We start from the raw sequence: 16236 nt of genomic DNA, 5'->3' as shown, positions 1-16236 counted from the left end.
CTCATCATCATTATGAATGCCCCAGGCAGGATATTTCCTAACACAACTTATCTAAACACTGCACATGTGCCTTAACGATCCAACACATGTGCAGTGTTCAGACAAGTGATGATTAGGAGAAATTGTTCTAAGGACATTGTTAATGATTAAGAGGGCATGAAAGAGGGATGGAGGGGTGTCGCAATCCTAGGGCATGGGTACTTTATACCATGCCAATTTGACACAGGAGTGCAAGTTTAAAAGTTGTTTTTGAGGACAGATTTTGGATTAAAAGCAGCTATCCGAAGGTACAAGTGGATTGGGGGGGCAGATTGTGAGTCGCTTTTATACTAGGGCAAGCAATAATCTTAGCTTTGTAAGACCCATGTGATCCAAATTAGCAGGAAGCACCTGTGTACATAAGGGGAGGATCTCCTAGTATTCTCCCATTCTACCTGCAGAGGAATGGAGAGAGGTAAGGGTTTGTTCACACTTGTGTTGCTTGGCGTCCACTTTTTCCGCCGGTGGCGCCTGCGGGGTCTGGGGGGGCCCTTTAGGGTCTGGTCCTGTGACAATGGGGTTGCAGGGCCATTCCGTGGCCCCCCTTCTCTGCTTGCGCTCGCTTTGCGGGGATTGTGGTCGCTGACCGGCACAGTGATGTTTTTTGGTTAGGGACTCATGTGTATCAGAAGACCTGCACGTGGTACATGAGGCAATATGGTTTGGCCAAATTATATACTAACTTCTGATGTTGGTTTTAAATGTAGCTGAATAAGCTTTCGTGTCAGCCATGGGTGCGATGTGCAGCCTTTTCTGTCTTTTTGGCTTGTGCATAAGCAATAATCTTACCATTTGGCCTCCATGGAGACTTTTTACAGGCAAGTTTTGTGGTGGAAAGCGGTTTTAAAAATTTCTTAATGTAGCCCCAACCTGAGATTTTAACCAGAAAGTTGCCTGGTAATTACACCGCATGGTGGATCAGGCCCTTTCACAGAAGGCTAACTTTAGTTTTTAACAAAATATAAAGTGTACTGCCTCACACTAAGATTTCTTTTTGCTATTCTGGTCATATTACACCACAATATAAACTACATACTCACAAATAGAAATTTGAATTTCCGCCTCGCTGAAAGCTGATATTTGCACAGAATCGCTATGCGGAGCTCTTATGAAATTAGGAAGCGTGTAATTAAGAATGCTAATTGGGTAAAACAGTTGGCCATTAAGACTATAATCAGGACACTGGTTTATAGTATTTACCAAGTTGAAAATAGAAGCAGTGACAGGATTTCACTGGCTTTGAACCAGCAGAAAACCCACTACTTGAATTTGTTTTTCTGTGTTTCCATATTACAGCAACCCTTTTCAGAAGTAGTCTTATCCATTATACTTTTCTAGACAGCACAGAAAATATATCCCTTTAAATGTATAAAAAACACAAAAAGTAGAGTTATCAAATTAGTATATACTAAATTTAGCTACAGATAAAAAAATAAATAAAAATCTATGGATTTCACTGTTTGAATTGCAAAGAATAAAATCCACCATAAACATTTCTACATGCCTAGAATTCACTATGAATTTTTACACAGTAAGTGAATAGTATTTATTACACTGTAATCATTCAGACAAAAGTGTGTCATTGCAAACATTGTTTAAATAGTTTTAATAGCAAAATCTTGCAATTCATATTCTGGCCACTAAGCCTAATAAGTTGACTGTTCTTGTTCTACAGAGAAAGCTTTTCAAAGTCCCTTCCTTATCACAGACAAGATTACATTGGAATGCGACACTCTGCATGTAATAGAAATAGGCTCAAACCTTTAAAGCGAAACTGTTATAACATTCAAAATTTAAATCAACGGTAGATGTGATATACTTTGTGTAGATTTTCTGACTATTTTTTTCCCCTCAAAAAACAGGAGAGTCAGAAAACAGGAAGTCCTGTGTATCCCAGGCCCTCTGAGAGCTCACAGAGAGAAGGAAGTCATGTGATTGATGGATACATTGAGCCGTGACTCTCTGTACTAGCCGGAAATTCCTGTGTTGTAGTTTACCTTCTGGAGACAGGACCTGGATTTCTGGTAAGTTCAGCTTTGAACAACTAAAAATAACAACTAAAAATAATAATGAATGTATATTGCAAACTTGCTTTATATCACATCTACTGTTGATTTAGATTTTAAAAGTTATAACGACAGTGACACTTTAACAATGAGTAATGGCCACAGAAAGCGGCAATTAAAAGCTGCCACCCAATGGCAATGGCATTCTATTTTGGGAACAACAAAGGAGCAGGATTCCCTTTGGCCTATGATAAGTAAGGACACTATTAGATGGCCCGATGTGTACAGTATATGAGTGCCACACATCTCCTTACATTCTTTTTGGTCAGACCAAAACAAAGCATATCAGTCGATGAGGGAACTCCTTTGTTGGCCTTATTACATAGGAAAATAAGGACCCTGTGTAATTGGGCACTAAAATAAAAGAACTCAGGGTTGTCCTGTGAGAATACCTTGACTGGAATACATAGGTATTACTTTAATTATTGAACCCAATATAATAAAAGTTACATATTGATGGCTTAATGAAAATGCAGGCTACGTGGAAGCATTTAATATATTGAATATTCTATAGTAAATGCCAAGGCTTACATTTGTTAAAGGAAAAAAAAAAACATTGCTGCTATGTTTCTATCTGTACAGTAAAATACAATCTGACTACAAGCAATATCTGTGGAACACAGCATACAAATTATTGGGCTTCTATTAGCTCCAATTGTAAGAACATGGATGTCTAGTGAAGGGAAAGAAGGGCTGTATGCTGAAAGCCGCTTCCAGTTGAGTGAATACAGCAGAGTGCCTAATCTCCTAAGAGAATCGCTAACACAGGGCTCACTCATACGGATTAACACCAAATAAGAGGAGTAGCATGTGAGGTGAACAGAGACACTTTTTGCTTTGTGACCAATCGACGCATCCTCCCTGTATTGGGCTGATGCACAGATGATTTACTCTGACTTGATCTCATTCTAAAAAGGTACCTGCTGTACAGATGTCAAGTGAAAAACAAATAGGCATTAACAGACCCTGGGGAAGCATTACTGTTCAGAGGAAGTGAAGCCATCGGACGTCTCCAAAATAACAGGAAAGACATTACATTTAACAAACAAACAACCAAAACACATGCACCATGTGAACATGTTGTCTGTTCTGTTAGTAGGAAATGTGCGATATAGATACCATGAAGCACCGCAATGTCAACTTCACATATACCCTTGTTAACTCACCATGAGGAGATGCACTATGGGGGGGAAAGCATTTTAGAGGCATTTTTGGGGGGTCATGTGAGAAAGCATGCTGTCACACAATTGCCAGCCTGTGCTCCCATGGCAGCTTATTCTCTTTTGCTGCAGTGGCTTCAGCATAGGGTGGTTACCCTGGCTGCTCATTCTGCCAATTCTCACGAGCCTCAGTGATAATGGAACCTGCTGACCCATCAGGAGAGTTGGACCAATCATGAGCGGCCTCAGAGGTTACGCCTGTTAGTAAACAGATTTCTTTGCAGCAGGTCCCCATGATTGTGTGTGTGGTCTGCCCAGTGACTAGCATTGTTCTGGACACCATACACATTAGATAAGTTAGGCTGAAGAGTAATGATTATGGGTGGTATTTTACAGACTAGTGCATGATGCGAGTGCCGATCAGCTAGACTGCCGCTTGCTTAAAAAGCTTACTTCATGGCTCGGCTATTGGGGGGGCAGGGTTGCAGGAACAATCACTAGATTGTTTGTGTGGCCTAATAGTACTTTTGTATGTCAGCTGCACATCCTCCATTACACAGGGCAACAAACAAGTTTTTTCTTAGTAGGTCATAACCATGGATCTGCCATCGAACGAGCATTTGACTTTAACCCTGGCAGATGTTGGGGAAAGGAAATGTATTTGGGGCAATTTCAACATTCCCAATCCTTTACTCCCACTGCCAGGGGTGTCTACCAATAACTTATCCCTACTTTCACCATTAAAAAAAACCTGGAACCATAGACAGCTGTAATTTTTTTTTTATTCAGCCAAAAAAGTAAGACAGAAATACAATCCTGTGTCATCACAGAATGAGCCTCTCTTTCTTACCAGGATAACATAAAATTAGAAGGCTAAAGGGGTTATTCAAGATCACAAAAAACACAGCTACTTTCTTGCGTAAGCAGCACCACCTCCGTCCCCTGTTTGTTAGTGTTATTACAATCCAGTTCCATTCACTTCAATGAAACAGAGCTGCAAATCCACAATGAAACAGACGACACGAGTTGTGCTGTTTTTGGAAGAAAGCCCGCTTTTTTTTGTAAGCCTGGATAACCCCACTAAGAGTGATGCGAAGAGTGATCCCATTAAACTCTTGGATCACAAGGCTAAACATTAGAACTGGCTAGGGGCCCTTACACACTATGGAAATCAGACAGATAACTTGCGGTGGATTCCGTAGATCTCACCACCACCCCACCCCGCATGCTGCCGCTTAAAGTTTCACTGGCCCATAGACTCCATTCTATGGTCTGGCGAATTCTGTCATCTGCCCAAAGAATTGACATATCAATTCTTTGGGTGGGTGGCTGAATCTACTTGAGCATAGAATGAAGTCTATGGGATGGACAGAGAGTGAAGCAGGAGTGCACATGGAATCCTCAGCAACTTGTCCGCCTGATTTCCATAGCGAGCAAGGGCCCCGAGAGTTCTAGAAACTGCTGAAAATGGGGCAGACCACCTATTCAGTCAATGACAGGTCTCATGGTCAGTATAAAGAATAAGGAAATTACACAAGTAAATTCAGGAACAGCCATAACAAAACTTAAAATAGGTTCTATAAGGTTGACATCTATACAGTAATCATACAGTAATTGTCAGAAAAGCTTACCTGAAGCTCTGTCTGGAAGAAGAACTTCTGTGGGCACTGGGAGCAGTCGTAGATTTTGTCCTCTTGCCCATGTACTGCAAATATGTGTTGTTGTAGTTTATTTGCCTGTACAAAAACTAAAAAGGGATAAGAAAAGTTAGACATCATATCACAACACATACTGTACGCTGCTGTATGAAAAAGAATATGAGAACTTGTCAAGATGCACTGAAAGGGCCATGAAGAACCACAACAACAGTATATTAGGAGTCACGGTAACTTGCTGGACTCTTGTCTTCTTTCAACCTTATAAACTATGTTACTAATAGCAATTGGAAGTAAATTTGCAAACAAAAACAATAAGGCAGTGAAAAACAAATTTCTGGCAAAAAAAAAAAAAGTGTATGACTCAATAATGTCATGATTTTATGACAACTATTGCCAACTATGAGTTTTGGTTCACCTCACAGAGGTACTATTATAAGATCACCATTAAAGATAATGTCTGGTAGTAACATCAGCGTTGTTTGATTATCTCTAGTTATGACTACACTTGATGGTGTTGTGGTGGTGGGGGGGGCAATCAAAAGTTTCCTACGGGGCCCTGACATTTCTAGTTACGCCCCTGCCTGATGGGTCCAGTGCTGAGAAGGAAAAGCCACTTTTAGAGGGGGTAGGAATGACCTAATACATGTGTGTCCACCAGCACATTAGGTGGACATTCTGAGAGATAATAAAACTACCATGTGGGATAACAATTGGCAATATCTAAACACAGGGGCATTCTTTTAAATGATTCCAAATAAAATGTGCTGTTTTATGTGATATAGTAGAGTAAATGATTATTTATTCATGGTATAAAACCTCCAACCATAAGTGTTCTAGTGTGAAGTGCTTGCTAAACAATTCTTCAAATCTAGGTTCCAGAAGGCATGTTAGTAAGGCTTTTTAATGGTTAAAGAGTCACTGTCGTATTTTTTTTTTTTGCAGAAATCAATAGTCCAGGCAATTCTAAGAAACTTTGTAATTGGGTTTATTAGCCAAATCTGCCATTATCTGCATGTAAAAAGCCTTTTCCCAGGTCCCCCCCTCCTTCCTCTTTTTCATCCACTCTGAAAAATCTGAAAATTGTGACTTGTTGCAGGAGACGTACCCTGTCTGCTCTAGGGAGAGGGGAGGGGGGAGGAGGAAGGAGGGAGTTAGCCGGCAGCAGAAAGCAGATAACAGAGGATTACAGGCACGGAGCTGGGTGACAGCTGTAATCTGAGCTCAGACAGGTCACTGGTGACTGTCACAGGAGATATCCCGTGAGGGATTTGTAGATTAACTCTTTGTTGTCCTGTTTTGGTCTTTTCTTTAGCTCTCTCCATAGGAGAACAATGAAGACAGGGGGGAGAGCTTCAAACTGCTTTTTCATGATAAAAATGCATTTTTCGGATAATAAACCCAATTACAAAGTTTCTTAAAATCGCCTGGACTATTGATTTCTGCAAAAAAAAAATTCACGACAGTGACACTTTAAGTAATCAAATAGTTAAAATGAACCAGTAGAAATAACACAGCCATAGCTTGCATTAATGTCACATAAAAAATACTTTTGATAGATCAAAGAGACATGTTAAAACCCTTACCAATCGCTAGAACAAGTTCTCAGCCAAGTGTTTCACTTCCTGTCTCATGGCTCGATACAGGAGACAGAGTCTATAGTAAGTCTATGGAGAAATCTTATGTAGGGATATGGGGGAGATGCACTTAGGCAAGTGCACCTCCCAGCTTTCAATAAGATCAGTGGGGATCTTAGCACTCCTCAATAATCAAAAATTTTCATATGTCTCTATGATATGTCAAACAACAGTGACACTAATATATGCCATGCTATATTTATACAAACATTATTATGTGTAGAGTGCCGGAAGTTCGTTGCCAATTAGGATAAGATTTTTTTTGTCTCTCTTACAGTATGAGATTTAAAACCTAGGGTTCTAAAAGATAAAGTTCATCTCCAAAGCCTTGTCTTCTTCGCACATGCACCGTGATGGAAACCATCAGATTGCCTATTTGCATCTTTTTGTTTTAATTTGGAGGCTGCCGCCTGTGGTCAGTCATACATTTCACAGCTCTCTCTTCATTATGTTCTAAGGGAAACCTCCCACATATTATGCGCAGAGATGCAGAGTTTTACCTAGAAAAACATTTAGCTGTACTGTGTGTAATTTCTGACACTACACCTTCTTCCCATGTGCTGAATGGTGCAGATGAGAAGAGCACTGTTAAAATGTATGTCTTAAAGGAATACAGAACAAACATACAGTACGTTATGAGATAAAACCATTTTCTTTTCACACCATGTAGCTAGAGACTCCTATGGTATGCCATGACTCTACCATGTATTTAAAGGGGTTTTCCAAAATGTTAGTTAACAAATCTTGAAAATTGTGCTCAGGCAGGTGGGGAATCGAGTGGAAAAATTATTACTGGGAATTCCCTAGTGATAATAGGAAGCGTGTGGCAAATCATAAAAGGACTAACATTTATGTCTATAGGAGTGCTTAGGACTGGAGTAAAGAAACACTAGCCTGGACAAGACATACAAAACCCTCAGGACTTTAAGATTACGATACCTGGTGACAATTAGGACCTGCAAACGTGGAGGATCTTCAGCAAAATATAACTACTACTACTACAGCAGTTGGGCAAACTACTTTCCCAGCCCATAATGCCAATAGGTATTGACAAATTATGCCAAATTATGTTGCCACCACATAACTTTGTGTGAATATAAACAGTTATTAAATTAAAACAGGCACTATAAGTGTACAATGTATATCTTATGTCACCCTTCCGAATCTCTTACTGTCCACTCAACACCTAAGCCTACTCCTATTGGACTAAGCCAGTGTTCACTAGAAGAATAAAGAGAACAATCAGTCTACTGCACATTTGTGCAAGGTGCAGAGCTAGCCCCATTCCAGCAAAGAAAGGAACCTCCCCTCCATTATGTTAATGAGTCCTAAAATGGGACATATGGACCGGGGGGGGGGGCATTTCTTCCTTTAACCCCTTAAGGACAAAGCTTAAAATGACTTAATGACCTGGGCCAATTTTACATAGTTACATAGTCAATACGGTTGAAAAAAGACACGTCCATCAAGTTCAACCAAGGAGGGGATGGATACAGGGAAGGGGGAGGGGTGATAGGTTCTATACATATGCATCTATATTATTTTGGTCTAAGAACTTGTCTAGCCCTGTTTTGAAGCCCTCTACTGTTTTTGCTGTGACCAGATCCTGTGGTAGACTGTTCCACAGATTCACAGTTCTCATGGTAAAGAAGGCTTGTCGCCTCCGGAGATTGAACCTTTTTTTCTCCAGGCAGAGGCAGTGCCCTCTTGTCCTATAACTCTTAATTTCCCATCCACAGGGCTATGTAAGGGCTTGTTTCTTTTTCAGGAAGAGATGTACTTTGTAATGGCATCTTTCAAACATAAAATGAATGACGAAACCCCCAAAGGATATTTATGGGGTGAAATTGGGATTTAAAAAATGCAATTCTGCAAGTTTGGGGGGGGGGGGTTTCAGTGTAAAACTAACATGATATATTTATTCTATAAGTCAGTCTAAATAAATATTTTTTGTCTCAATACATGATTTTCCTAACTTCCAAAAACGGGAAAGAGCAACAGCAACCTGCAGGTGCCAGGTCTTACCAGACATACTCTCCCTCCAACCTACAGATGGACCTTTTCTAAAAAAAAATTTTAAAAAGAGGTTCTTAGCAAACAGAAAGGTGCCATCTCACCACACCAAGGTGAACCCCATAGAGATGGTCCTACTCTAGCAATGGCCTCTCCTGGGCTCACATTGGGTGTTGGAGTGCATGTTGCATTTTGTTTTATATGTGGGGGGTGGCTGCCTCCTGTTGGCTTGTACTCCAATTATCTCCTGGAAGTGTTTTAAACAGAGATTAGTTGTATCCTTCATTCCCAGTTTGTAGTCTTTATTTGAGCCCAAGAGTGGCCATTGCTAAAAGTAGGACCAACTCTCTGGGGTTCTCCTTGAGATGGCTTTTTCTGTTTGATCAAATAGTTTGCCAAGAAACTAGTTTTTTAAAATATTTAGAACAGGTTTTTATTGTGTGTATGCTGGAGGGAGTATGTGCGGTAAATCCTGGCATTTGCAGGTTGCACTTTCCTGTTTCTGTCTGTATTTTAGCCACGGCAAACTGCATAGTGTAAACTTAGGTGTTGGAGTGCTGGCAATTTTTTACATTTCCTAGCTTCCCAGTGACAATAGAACCATTGTATATTGTCAGACAAAACGCAGTTAAGTAGAATCACATGTCAAGAATTTTTATGTGGTATACATTTACAGAAAAACAGTTCAACAGAGGGTCCTTAAGGGACCTTTCCCTGGGCCGCAGCTTCCCTGAGAAATGCAGTCTCTGTTGTATGACTCCCCCATGACATCATCTGCAGCAAAATCAGGCCAAAAAGTAAGTACAAATATACAGCCCTGAAAGGAGAGATCAACAAAACCAATATGTCCTGGAACACAAATGAAAAGAAACTCGAGCCAGAATCAAATCAGGATCCCAACGGAAGATGAAAAGATTAGAATTGGGATACTAGTGATACAGAAGTCTGTCAGACTCAATGCTATAGAGCTCTTTTCTATTGCTAGTAATCAATGGAGACATCAAATGACTTGGTGCTATAGATGAAGGCATCTGTGCTACCATGCCTGAATTATACCTGGAGCAATGAAAACCTGATCTGCGGTTTTAACCCTTACCTGTAAAACAAACGGGGCATTTAAATGTTCCTCCCATTCCTTCAAAGCTGTGTTCAATCAGGTGACACAGGAGCTTCGCTGGAGAATCAAACATCTGGTTGCACAGCTTGCACTCGTGATTGATTCCTTCCTCTGCAAGGTTCAAATGATACACACTTGTTAGTGACACAGCAGATTAGTATCTGAAATGCAGCATTACGCTCCGAAGCGCAAACAGTCAGCACTACTTCAAAATCTGTAGTCAAACACCATATCTCATTATAATTAAAGTTCATTAGACGCAAAGGAAAATTGACATTCAATTCATTGTCTGCACCGAAACCCTGGCTCTGTCCTGACTACGGTGGGAATGGTACGAAGCGTTAACTCATGCTGTTCTCTGGGCATCTTTGTTTTACAGTCTAGGGACCATCCATGTTTTTCTGCGTATCACAGATCTGTCACACAAGCATTTATACACTTGGTGAATGCAGCAGGCCGCTTCTGCTAACAACTTACTTCCTTGTCAGGATACGCAAGTCAAGCAGTATTGGGTGATAAAACATACATGGCATTAACATACAGTACAGCTATTTAAAACCAGCAAAGGTTCTAGTTCTCTTTCTGCTTGTTCTTTCCTCTATGACCTGTGGGTTCAAGTTAGGTCGTAAGATATCCCACAGAAAATACTATAGGTTGTAGCTAGACCAAGCAGCGGTGCCAAACTTGATTTTTTTTTACAACACAAAATCATGGACAGTTCAACAAGTTTATGGACAAATAGAATTTAAAAAACACATATTGAATGATAATGATTATAGGTCACGTACTTCATGTCTATGGTTCAGAATACGGATATACACAAAAGCAGTATATGGCCTGCAACAGAACATCAACCATATGGCTCCTATAGCTTCTTATGGCCCTATTCCATGGACAGTCTAGAGGAGCAAACAAGCGCTCTCAGCGCTCGTTTGCTCCTCGTTCCCCGCTCGCTGCCGCCGCTATTCGACGCAGCTGCAGGGAGCAGGTGAGTGCGGGAGGGGTGGCGGGGAGCTGCCCGGGGGAATCGCTGATCATCCGGGCAGCCCATTGGATACAGCAGCATCTGCTGCCGATGCTCCTTTTCAATGGAGCGACGGCAGAAGATCGTTGCTGTATCAGTCGCTTGTTTTTCAACATGTTGAAAAACAAGCGACTGCAACGATCAGCCAACATGAACAATGTCGGCTGATCGTTGCACTCTATTCCACGGAACGATTATCGTCTGTAGCAGCCGATAATCGGCTGAATATGGGCGATAATAGTTCCGTGGAATAGGGCCTTTAGCTACATTAATCTTTTTATTTAAATGTATTTCTTTGTTAGTCTCCTGTTTTTACTGACTGTCCAGGAATTTACGGTCCATTTACAGCCTTGTGCGTTAAGGCAGAAAATCATTAATTGAGTAAGCCTATCTACTTTACTGTAGCCACTGTCAACGTATTTTATGGCAATTTGTACAATAATTTACATGAGTTATGACTAGCCCCTTCCATACTGTATAAATTACACATAGGTAACACATATATAGACACCTTTCTGTATGTGAAAAATTCTTGCTTTAAATGCATAAATAATGTCATTATTAGCAAACTGAATGGCAAAACTGCTAGCATCACTGATAAATGTGAAGGTGCCAGGTTTATTTACCCATGAACGTCACTGTATAGGATTCTCTATGGACCACTGCGTATACTGACGTCTTTGTATTAAGCATGTAGACTATGCAACATAGGCATGAATATATAAATAAGCACAGCACCCCCTGTATACAGTGATCTTCCTGTAGTTATAAAATGCTAAATAATGTAAACACTCCCTGTAAGAGGGGGCGATACCAGCTTCAATATATTTGACAGAAAATAGGGTTTTAGTTCACTTTTTGGTATGTGTATTTCGCCATTTACAGCATAAAACAATTCAGTTCTCAATACTTTGTCCAAGCCATAGCTTCACATATTTATTTCACTACAGTGTGTAATAATAGTAATATAAATATATACATCATCTTCATAATCATCATCAGTATTAAGACATATGAGCATTTATTCAAAAACCCATTTGAAAATGAAATTTATAATATTATATATATATATATATATATACACACACACACACTATATATATGTATATATATATATATTTCATGATTTTTTTTTTGTGATGCCAGCTACTATGACTATTGATTGGCACAGCAGGTTGGCATTGTATTACATCTCAGTCATGATAAGGCAATTTGATTTTTAATGATCTGCAGAAGAGTAAAGACACCCACCACCCCCTCACCCCCACCTCCATCCGTTCACCCTAGGGATCTATATAACTCTCACACTATTCCATTATTAACTATAAAGAAAAAAAAAAAAAAAAAAGGGGGGGGGGGGGGGGGAGACCACCATTGTACATACATTTGCACAATCCTCATTCTTAGTAGATACAATGCACAGATTTGCACTTTTAGATGTTGCACGGTAAAGAGCTTTGTGAAGAAAAAAAAATCAAACACTTATGTGGACACACATCTCACAAAGGAGGCCTCGTGAATAATGTATGAACACATAGGTGCATATGACATCTTAACACAGCCCTTGTTCTTTTCATGTGACAAGCCAGTGTCAGAGATAATGTGATGTCTGCTTCTCCGCACAAGGAAGGCACAAGGCTTTATGCTGTGTGTCTATATATTTGCTTTACATTGAACTCGAGAATTATCACCACAAGAAAGGGATTACACAAAAATAAACATAGTAATTGGAATAAATTACCTAGTGGACAGGTGTTTACATACAAAGTTTCAAAAACAAAAAGGGAAAAAAAGACAATTGTTATTACACAAAAATTCTAAATATTTGATATATAAGACTTAAAGATAAATAACCAAATTAAAACAGTCCCCAGAGTGCCATATGATTTTTATTTTAAGGGTTACATTTGCCCTCATTTTTTTAAGAAATTCTTTTCACCCTTAGATCTTGTATGTAAATGGAAACTTTGTGAAAAACAAAAAAATTATATTCCAAATTCTCTTTAACCCCTTTGCTTTAAAGATACCAAACAAGTTAAACGTGATCCATTAGCACTGAGTGATGCAAATACGATTATCTTAAAAAAAAAAAAAATGAATAGCAGAGTAATAAGCATTCATTTTCCACTTCACTACTCAAAAAAATAATAGGATGTGCTCTTGCTTAAAACAAGCAGGCCTGCTGGATTCTGTCAGGCTGAAACTATGTCAGGCCAAAAGAGGCACAGAGAGAGCTTTGTGCACAAGTATCATGGGGAGATGATAGTATCCTGTAATGTTCTCACTACCTACTTTTGTCTGCAAAAGCATTTGATCCTTGACAGACAACTACTTATTTCCATAACGGTCTGGAAGGGAGGGGGCACAGATACAAATCAGAGCCGATTATGTGAATTCTGAAGGTGAAACCTGGGCGGTGCCTGGAGATGTCAAAGGCAGGAATTTGTATAATTTTTTTTGGCACATAATTTAGTGCCTGTTAGAGAGGCACTGACCTCCCCACACTGTCTACACAATACTCATTCCTCAAATACATCCGACTGGCGTGTACTGCGTACAATACACCTAGATCACAACTGCAATCACTTAGTCAAATATGCTTCAAGTGATGGAGAATGTGATGTTTGTTCTGGCATATTGCAAAAACCACAAAAAAAATGGGCAAATTCTGCATATTGCTCTGAATGTCATTAACAGACTATAGTGGTTTAGAAAATCAGGAGTGGACAAAAAAAAAAAAATTTTTTTATCATTTTTAAGCCAAGCACAGCTATCACAAGGCACAGATGCATTCAAGAATTCTTACAATTTTACTGGCTGTGTCAATTACAGCAACCTCCTGGTGGGCATGCAATGTAATTAATAATAAGTATTTAGCTGATGCATCAATTGCTTTTCTAATTGTGCCAATCTACAGCTTGCTAATGGCTGGAAACATAGAAATGAGCAAGCACATATATGCTCAGAAGGATTGTCGCTGGTGCGCCCCTGTCATTAGGCTGTAACTTGAGACCTTGTACTAATTCTCCATAGCATCTTATTTTTATTCTTTACATTAACAAATCTCCTTGCAGCACAATGCCGGGTTGCTGTGTGGCCTGAAGCAGGCAATCACAAGCTCAGAGACACAACGATGGATTAACTAGCTACAGCTACATATGGTGTAGGGAAAATGCATATGCTGACATGGTGCTGGAACTTCCACAATGATAGGAATTATATCATTTAATAAATATGGAGAGAAATGAACATGACTTTTAAGCACATAACAGCAGATATTTTGCAGGATACAATTAACCTTGGCAGGTTTCTAAAGGGACTAAGCTCAAGCACGCAAAAGATGGTGTGACCCTGGTCTGAACCAGTGAGATAAAGTGCAATGTGCTCTGATTCATAGGTGGCTGGTGGTCAGCTGAAGCCATTACACATACACCGATGCACAATAAGATGCCTGACACTTCAGTTATCTCTGCAGGTATCATCAGTATGGAGACAGACAGCAAATGGAAATAGTGACACATTAAAGCTGTAAATGACTGGTTATTAGTTTCAGACATATTCGCAATATTGACCCCCTCAAAAAATGTAATGGCAAGTTACAGACAAGCTGTCAATGGGGGGTATAGGGAAGCCAACTAAAGTCCTAACTTCTGTAACTTCTGTAACTTGTCCATATGGAATCCAGCAGTGTGTATATATGGAGCTGTGATGCTTTTAATGCCGAAAGGTGATATAAGGAATGAAAGGATGGGATTCACTGTGCATTCTTGTTGCTATATTGTGCTTGGAAAAACCTTCTTCTCACTGTTTATTTCTGTATCACCAAATCCTTTGCCTGCCCTATATTTCTGTTCCTACCTACTTTCTAATTAATCCATGAGGAAAACGCTGAGCTCCCTTTATTTATTTCCCGGGAGGTTGTGTTCCGATGTGTGTCAGGCAAAAACGGGACTATCCACTAGCTCCTGGGGGCTCCGAAGGCACAAATGAGGTCTCCGAGTCCTACCTTGACACAGAGGGGACAGAGACGCTTATCAAAACAGCTCTCTGACAATGAGGCACACTGGGGTTCTCAAAGGCTTGGGATTGATGGTACGGACAGTGAGTTTATCACCTAGGGAGCCTTCCAAAAGTCTCCAGGGTTTGCATTAGGTCAGTTGCTATGGAAACAGTGAAAGAACTCAACCTTGTAACTGACCCTTCTCTCTTTTTCTCCATCCATGGGCCACTGGGGGCCACAGCTAGAAATCAGACTAAAAAATAATCTAGTCATATTTAGGAATGAAATAAAGGGTGTTAGGGTGAGACTTGACAAAGCAGGGCTAATTCCAGCTATACATGGAGGAGGATCACAAATCTAGGTCTCTGGGGGTGCAAGCATAAAAACAGAGGTTCAAGCTGCCATTCTGTATCACACGTCTCATGCAGTTTGTTACAAATTAACCTCTGGAAGTATTGACTTTCAAAGAAAGATCCTGGCTATAGTGACTGACAGTGAGGGCAGAAAAACAAGAATATTAGCACGATTTGTAATGTCCATTGAAGGTTCCTCTGATCGGCAGTCAAATGCACTTTAACACTATACATTGTTGGCGATTAACAGTAGGTTAGACATATCTAAGAATTTCCCTGGAAATACTCTGAATGCTACAGCATACCAAATATCATTGAGGTCTATAGCATATATTCTATGAATACAAATAAATAGCCTGGAACCCAGCTCTTAGTGTTCTATACACAGATTCAAGCACTTAAATAAAACCAACTATTTTTCTTATTTGTTAAAACTCCAAGATCCATAGTCAGGAACCAGAATACTCAGAATATTGAAATGTAACAGATACACTTACAATGCTAAAAAAAAATGCATATATAACTTTTCTACAAGATGTCACCTATTAAATTTAGACACGCGGACAAAATTATGTCAGCAAAGTTAGCTAGTATAAAAAAAACAGAAGTCATTTCTTGTGAAATCCTGTAGAGTTTGTTTCTTTGCCTCAGCACACTATCAATGACATCCTCCTCCTTGGCTGTTTTTGTCAGTGCTACGTTTGGTCTGACAACAGATAATTGTCAGCGTCTCCTGCTCTGTGCATCTGGAGACTTGCTAGTGGAGATATTTTCTGGAGGTTTGGCTGGATTTGACAGGATCAGAGCCTCCTTTTGAGTTTTGGAACAGTAGGTGGCAGGATCTCACTGATCCTCTGTGACAAGCACTCGTTTTGTTGTGCCAGTTACGCAACTCGACAGTGATGCCCTTTTTAAAGCCACCATTAGCCACAAAAATAGCAACCCGTTCATTTCCCTTAGGGGCCCAGGTGCACAGAATGAGGACGATACCAGTGCGGTTCATACATGGCCATTCAAGGACAAAACAATAGATGCTAGTACTGTACATAAACAAAGGGGTTTTTTTTTTGCAGGCTAAATATATGTACTGCACCAGGGTGTCCCTTGATAACATACAGTTTCCTGCTTGGATAGTGAATCATATATGAAATGCCGAGAAATGAAAAAATGCA

At 39.9% G+C, this 16236-nt stretch overlaps 1 protein-coding gene across 2 annotated transcripts in view; it reads right to left on the bottom strand.

Annotated features, from left to right (window-relative positions):
- ZNF423 (zinc finger protein 423) overlaps window positions 1–16236 on the bottom strand; it is a 198357-nt gene that overhangs the window by 13947 nt on the left and 168174 nt on the right. For both annotated transcript variants that reach the window (XM_069965945.1, XM_069965947.1), the window contains exons 6-7: window positions 9667–9798; window positions 4897–5012 (exon numbers count right to left, since the gene is read on the bottom strand). In XM_069965945.1, the coding sequence (XP_069822046.1) occupies window positions 4897–5012; window positions 9667–9798 (248 nt within the window). The remainder of the gene's footprint in view (window positions 1–4896; window positions 5013–9666; window positions 9799–16236) is intronic.

The sequence above is a fragment of the Dendropsophus ebraccatus genome, chromosome 4, assembly GCF_027789765.1.
Source record: "Dendropsophus ebraccatus isolate aDenEbr1 chromosome 4, aDenEbr1.pat, whole genome shotgun sequence".
NCBI classification, from domain to species: Eukaryota; Metazoa; Chordata; class Amphibia; order Anura; family Hylidae; genus Dendropsophus; species Dendropsophus ebraccatus.
Note: the sequence above shows the minus strand (reverse complement) of the source record. Positions and strands in the feature narration are given on the sequence as shown.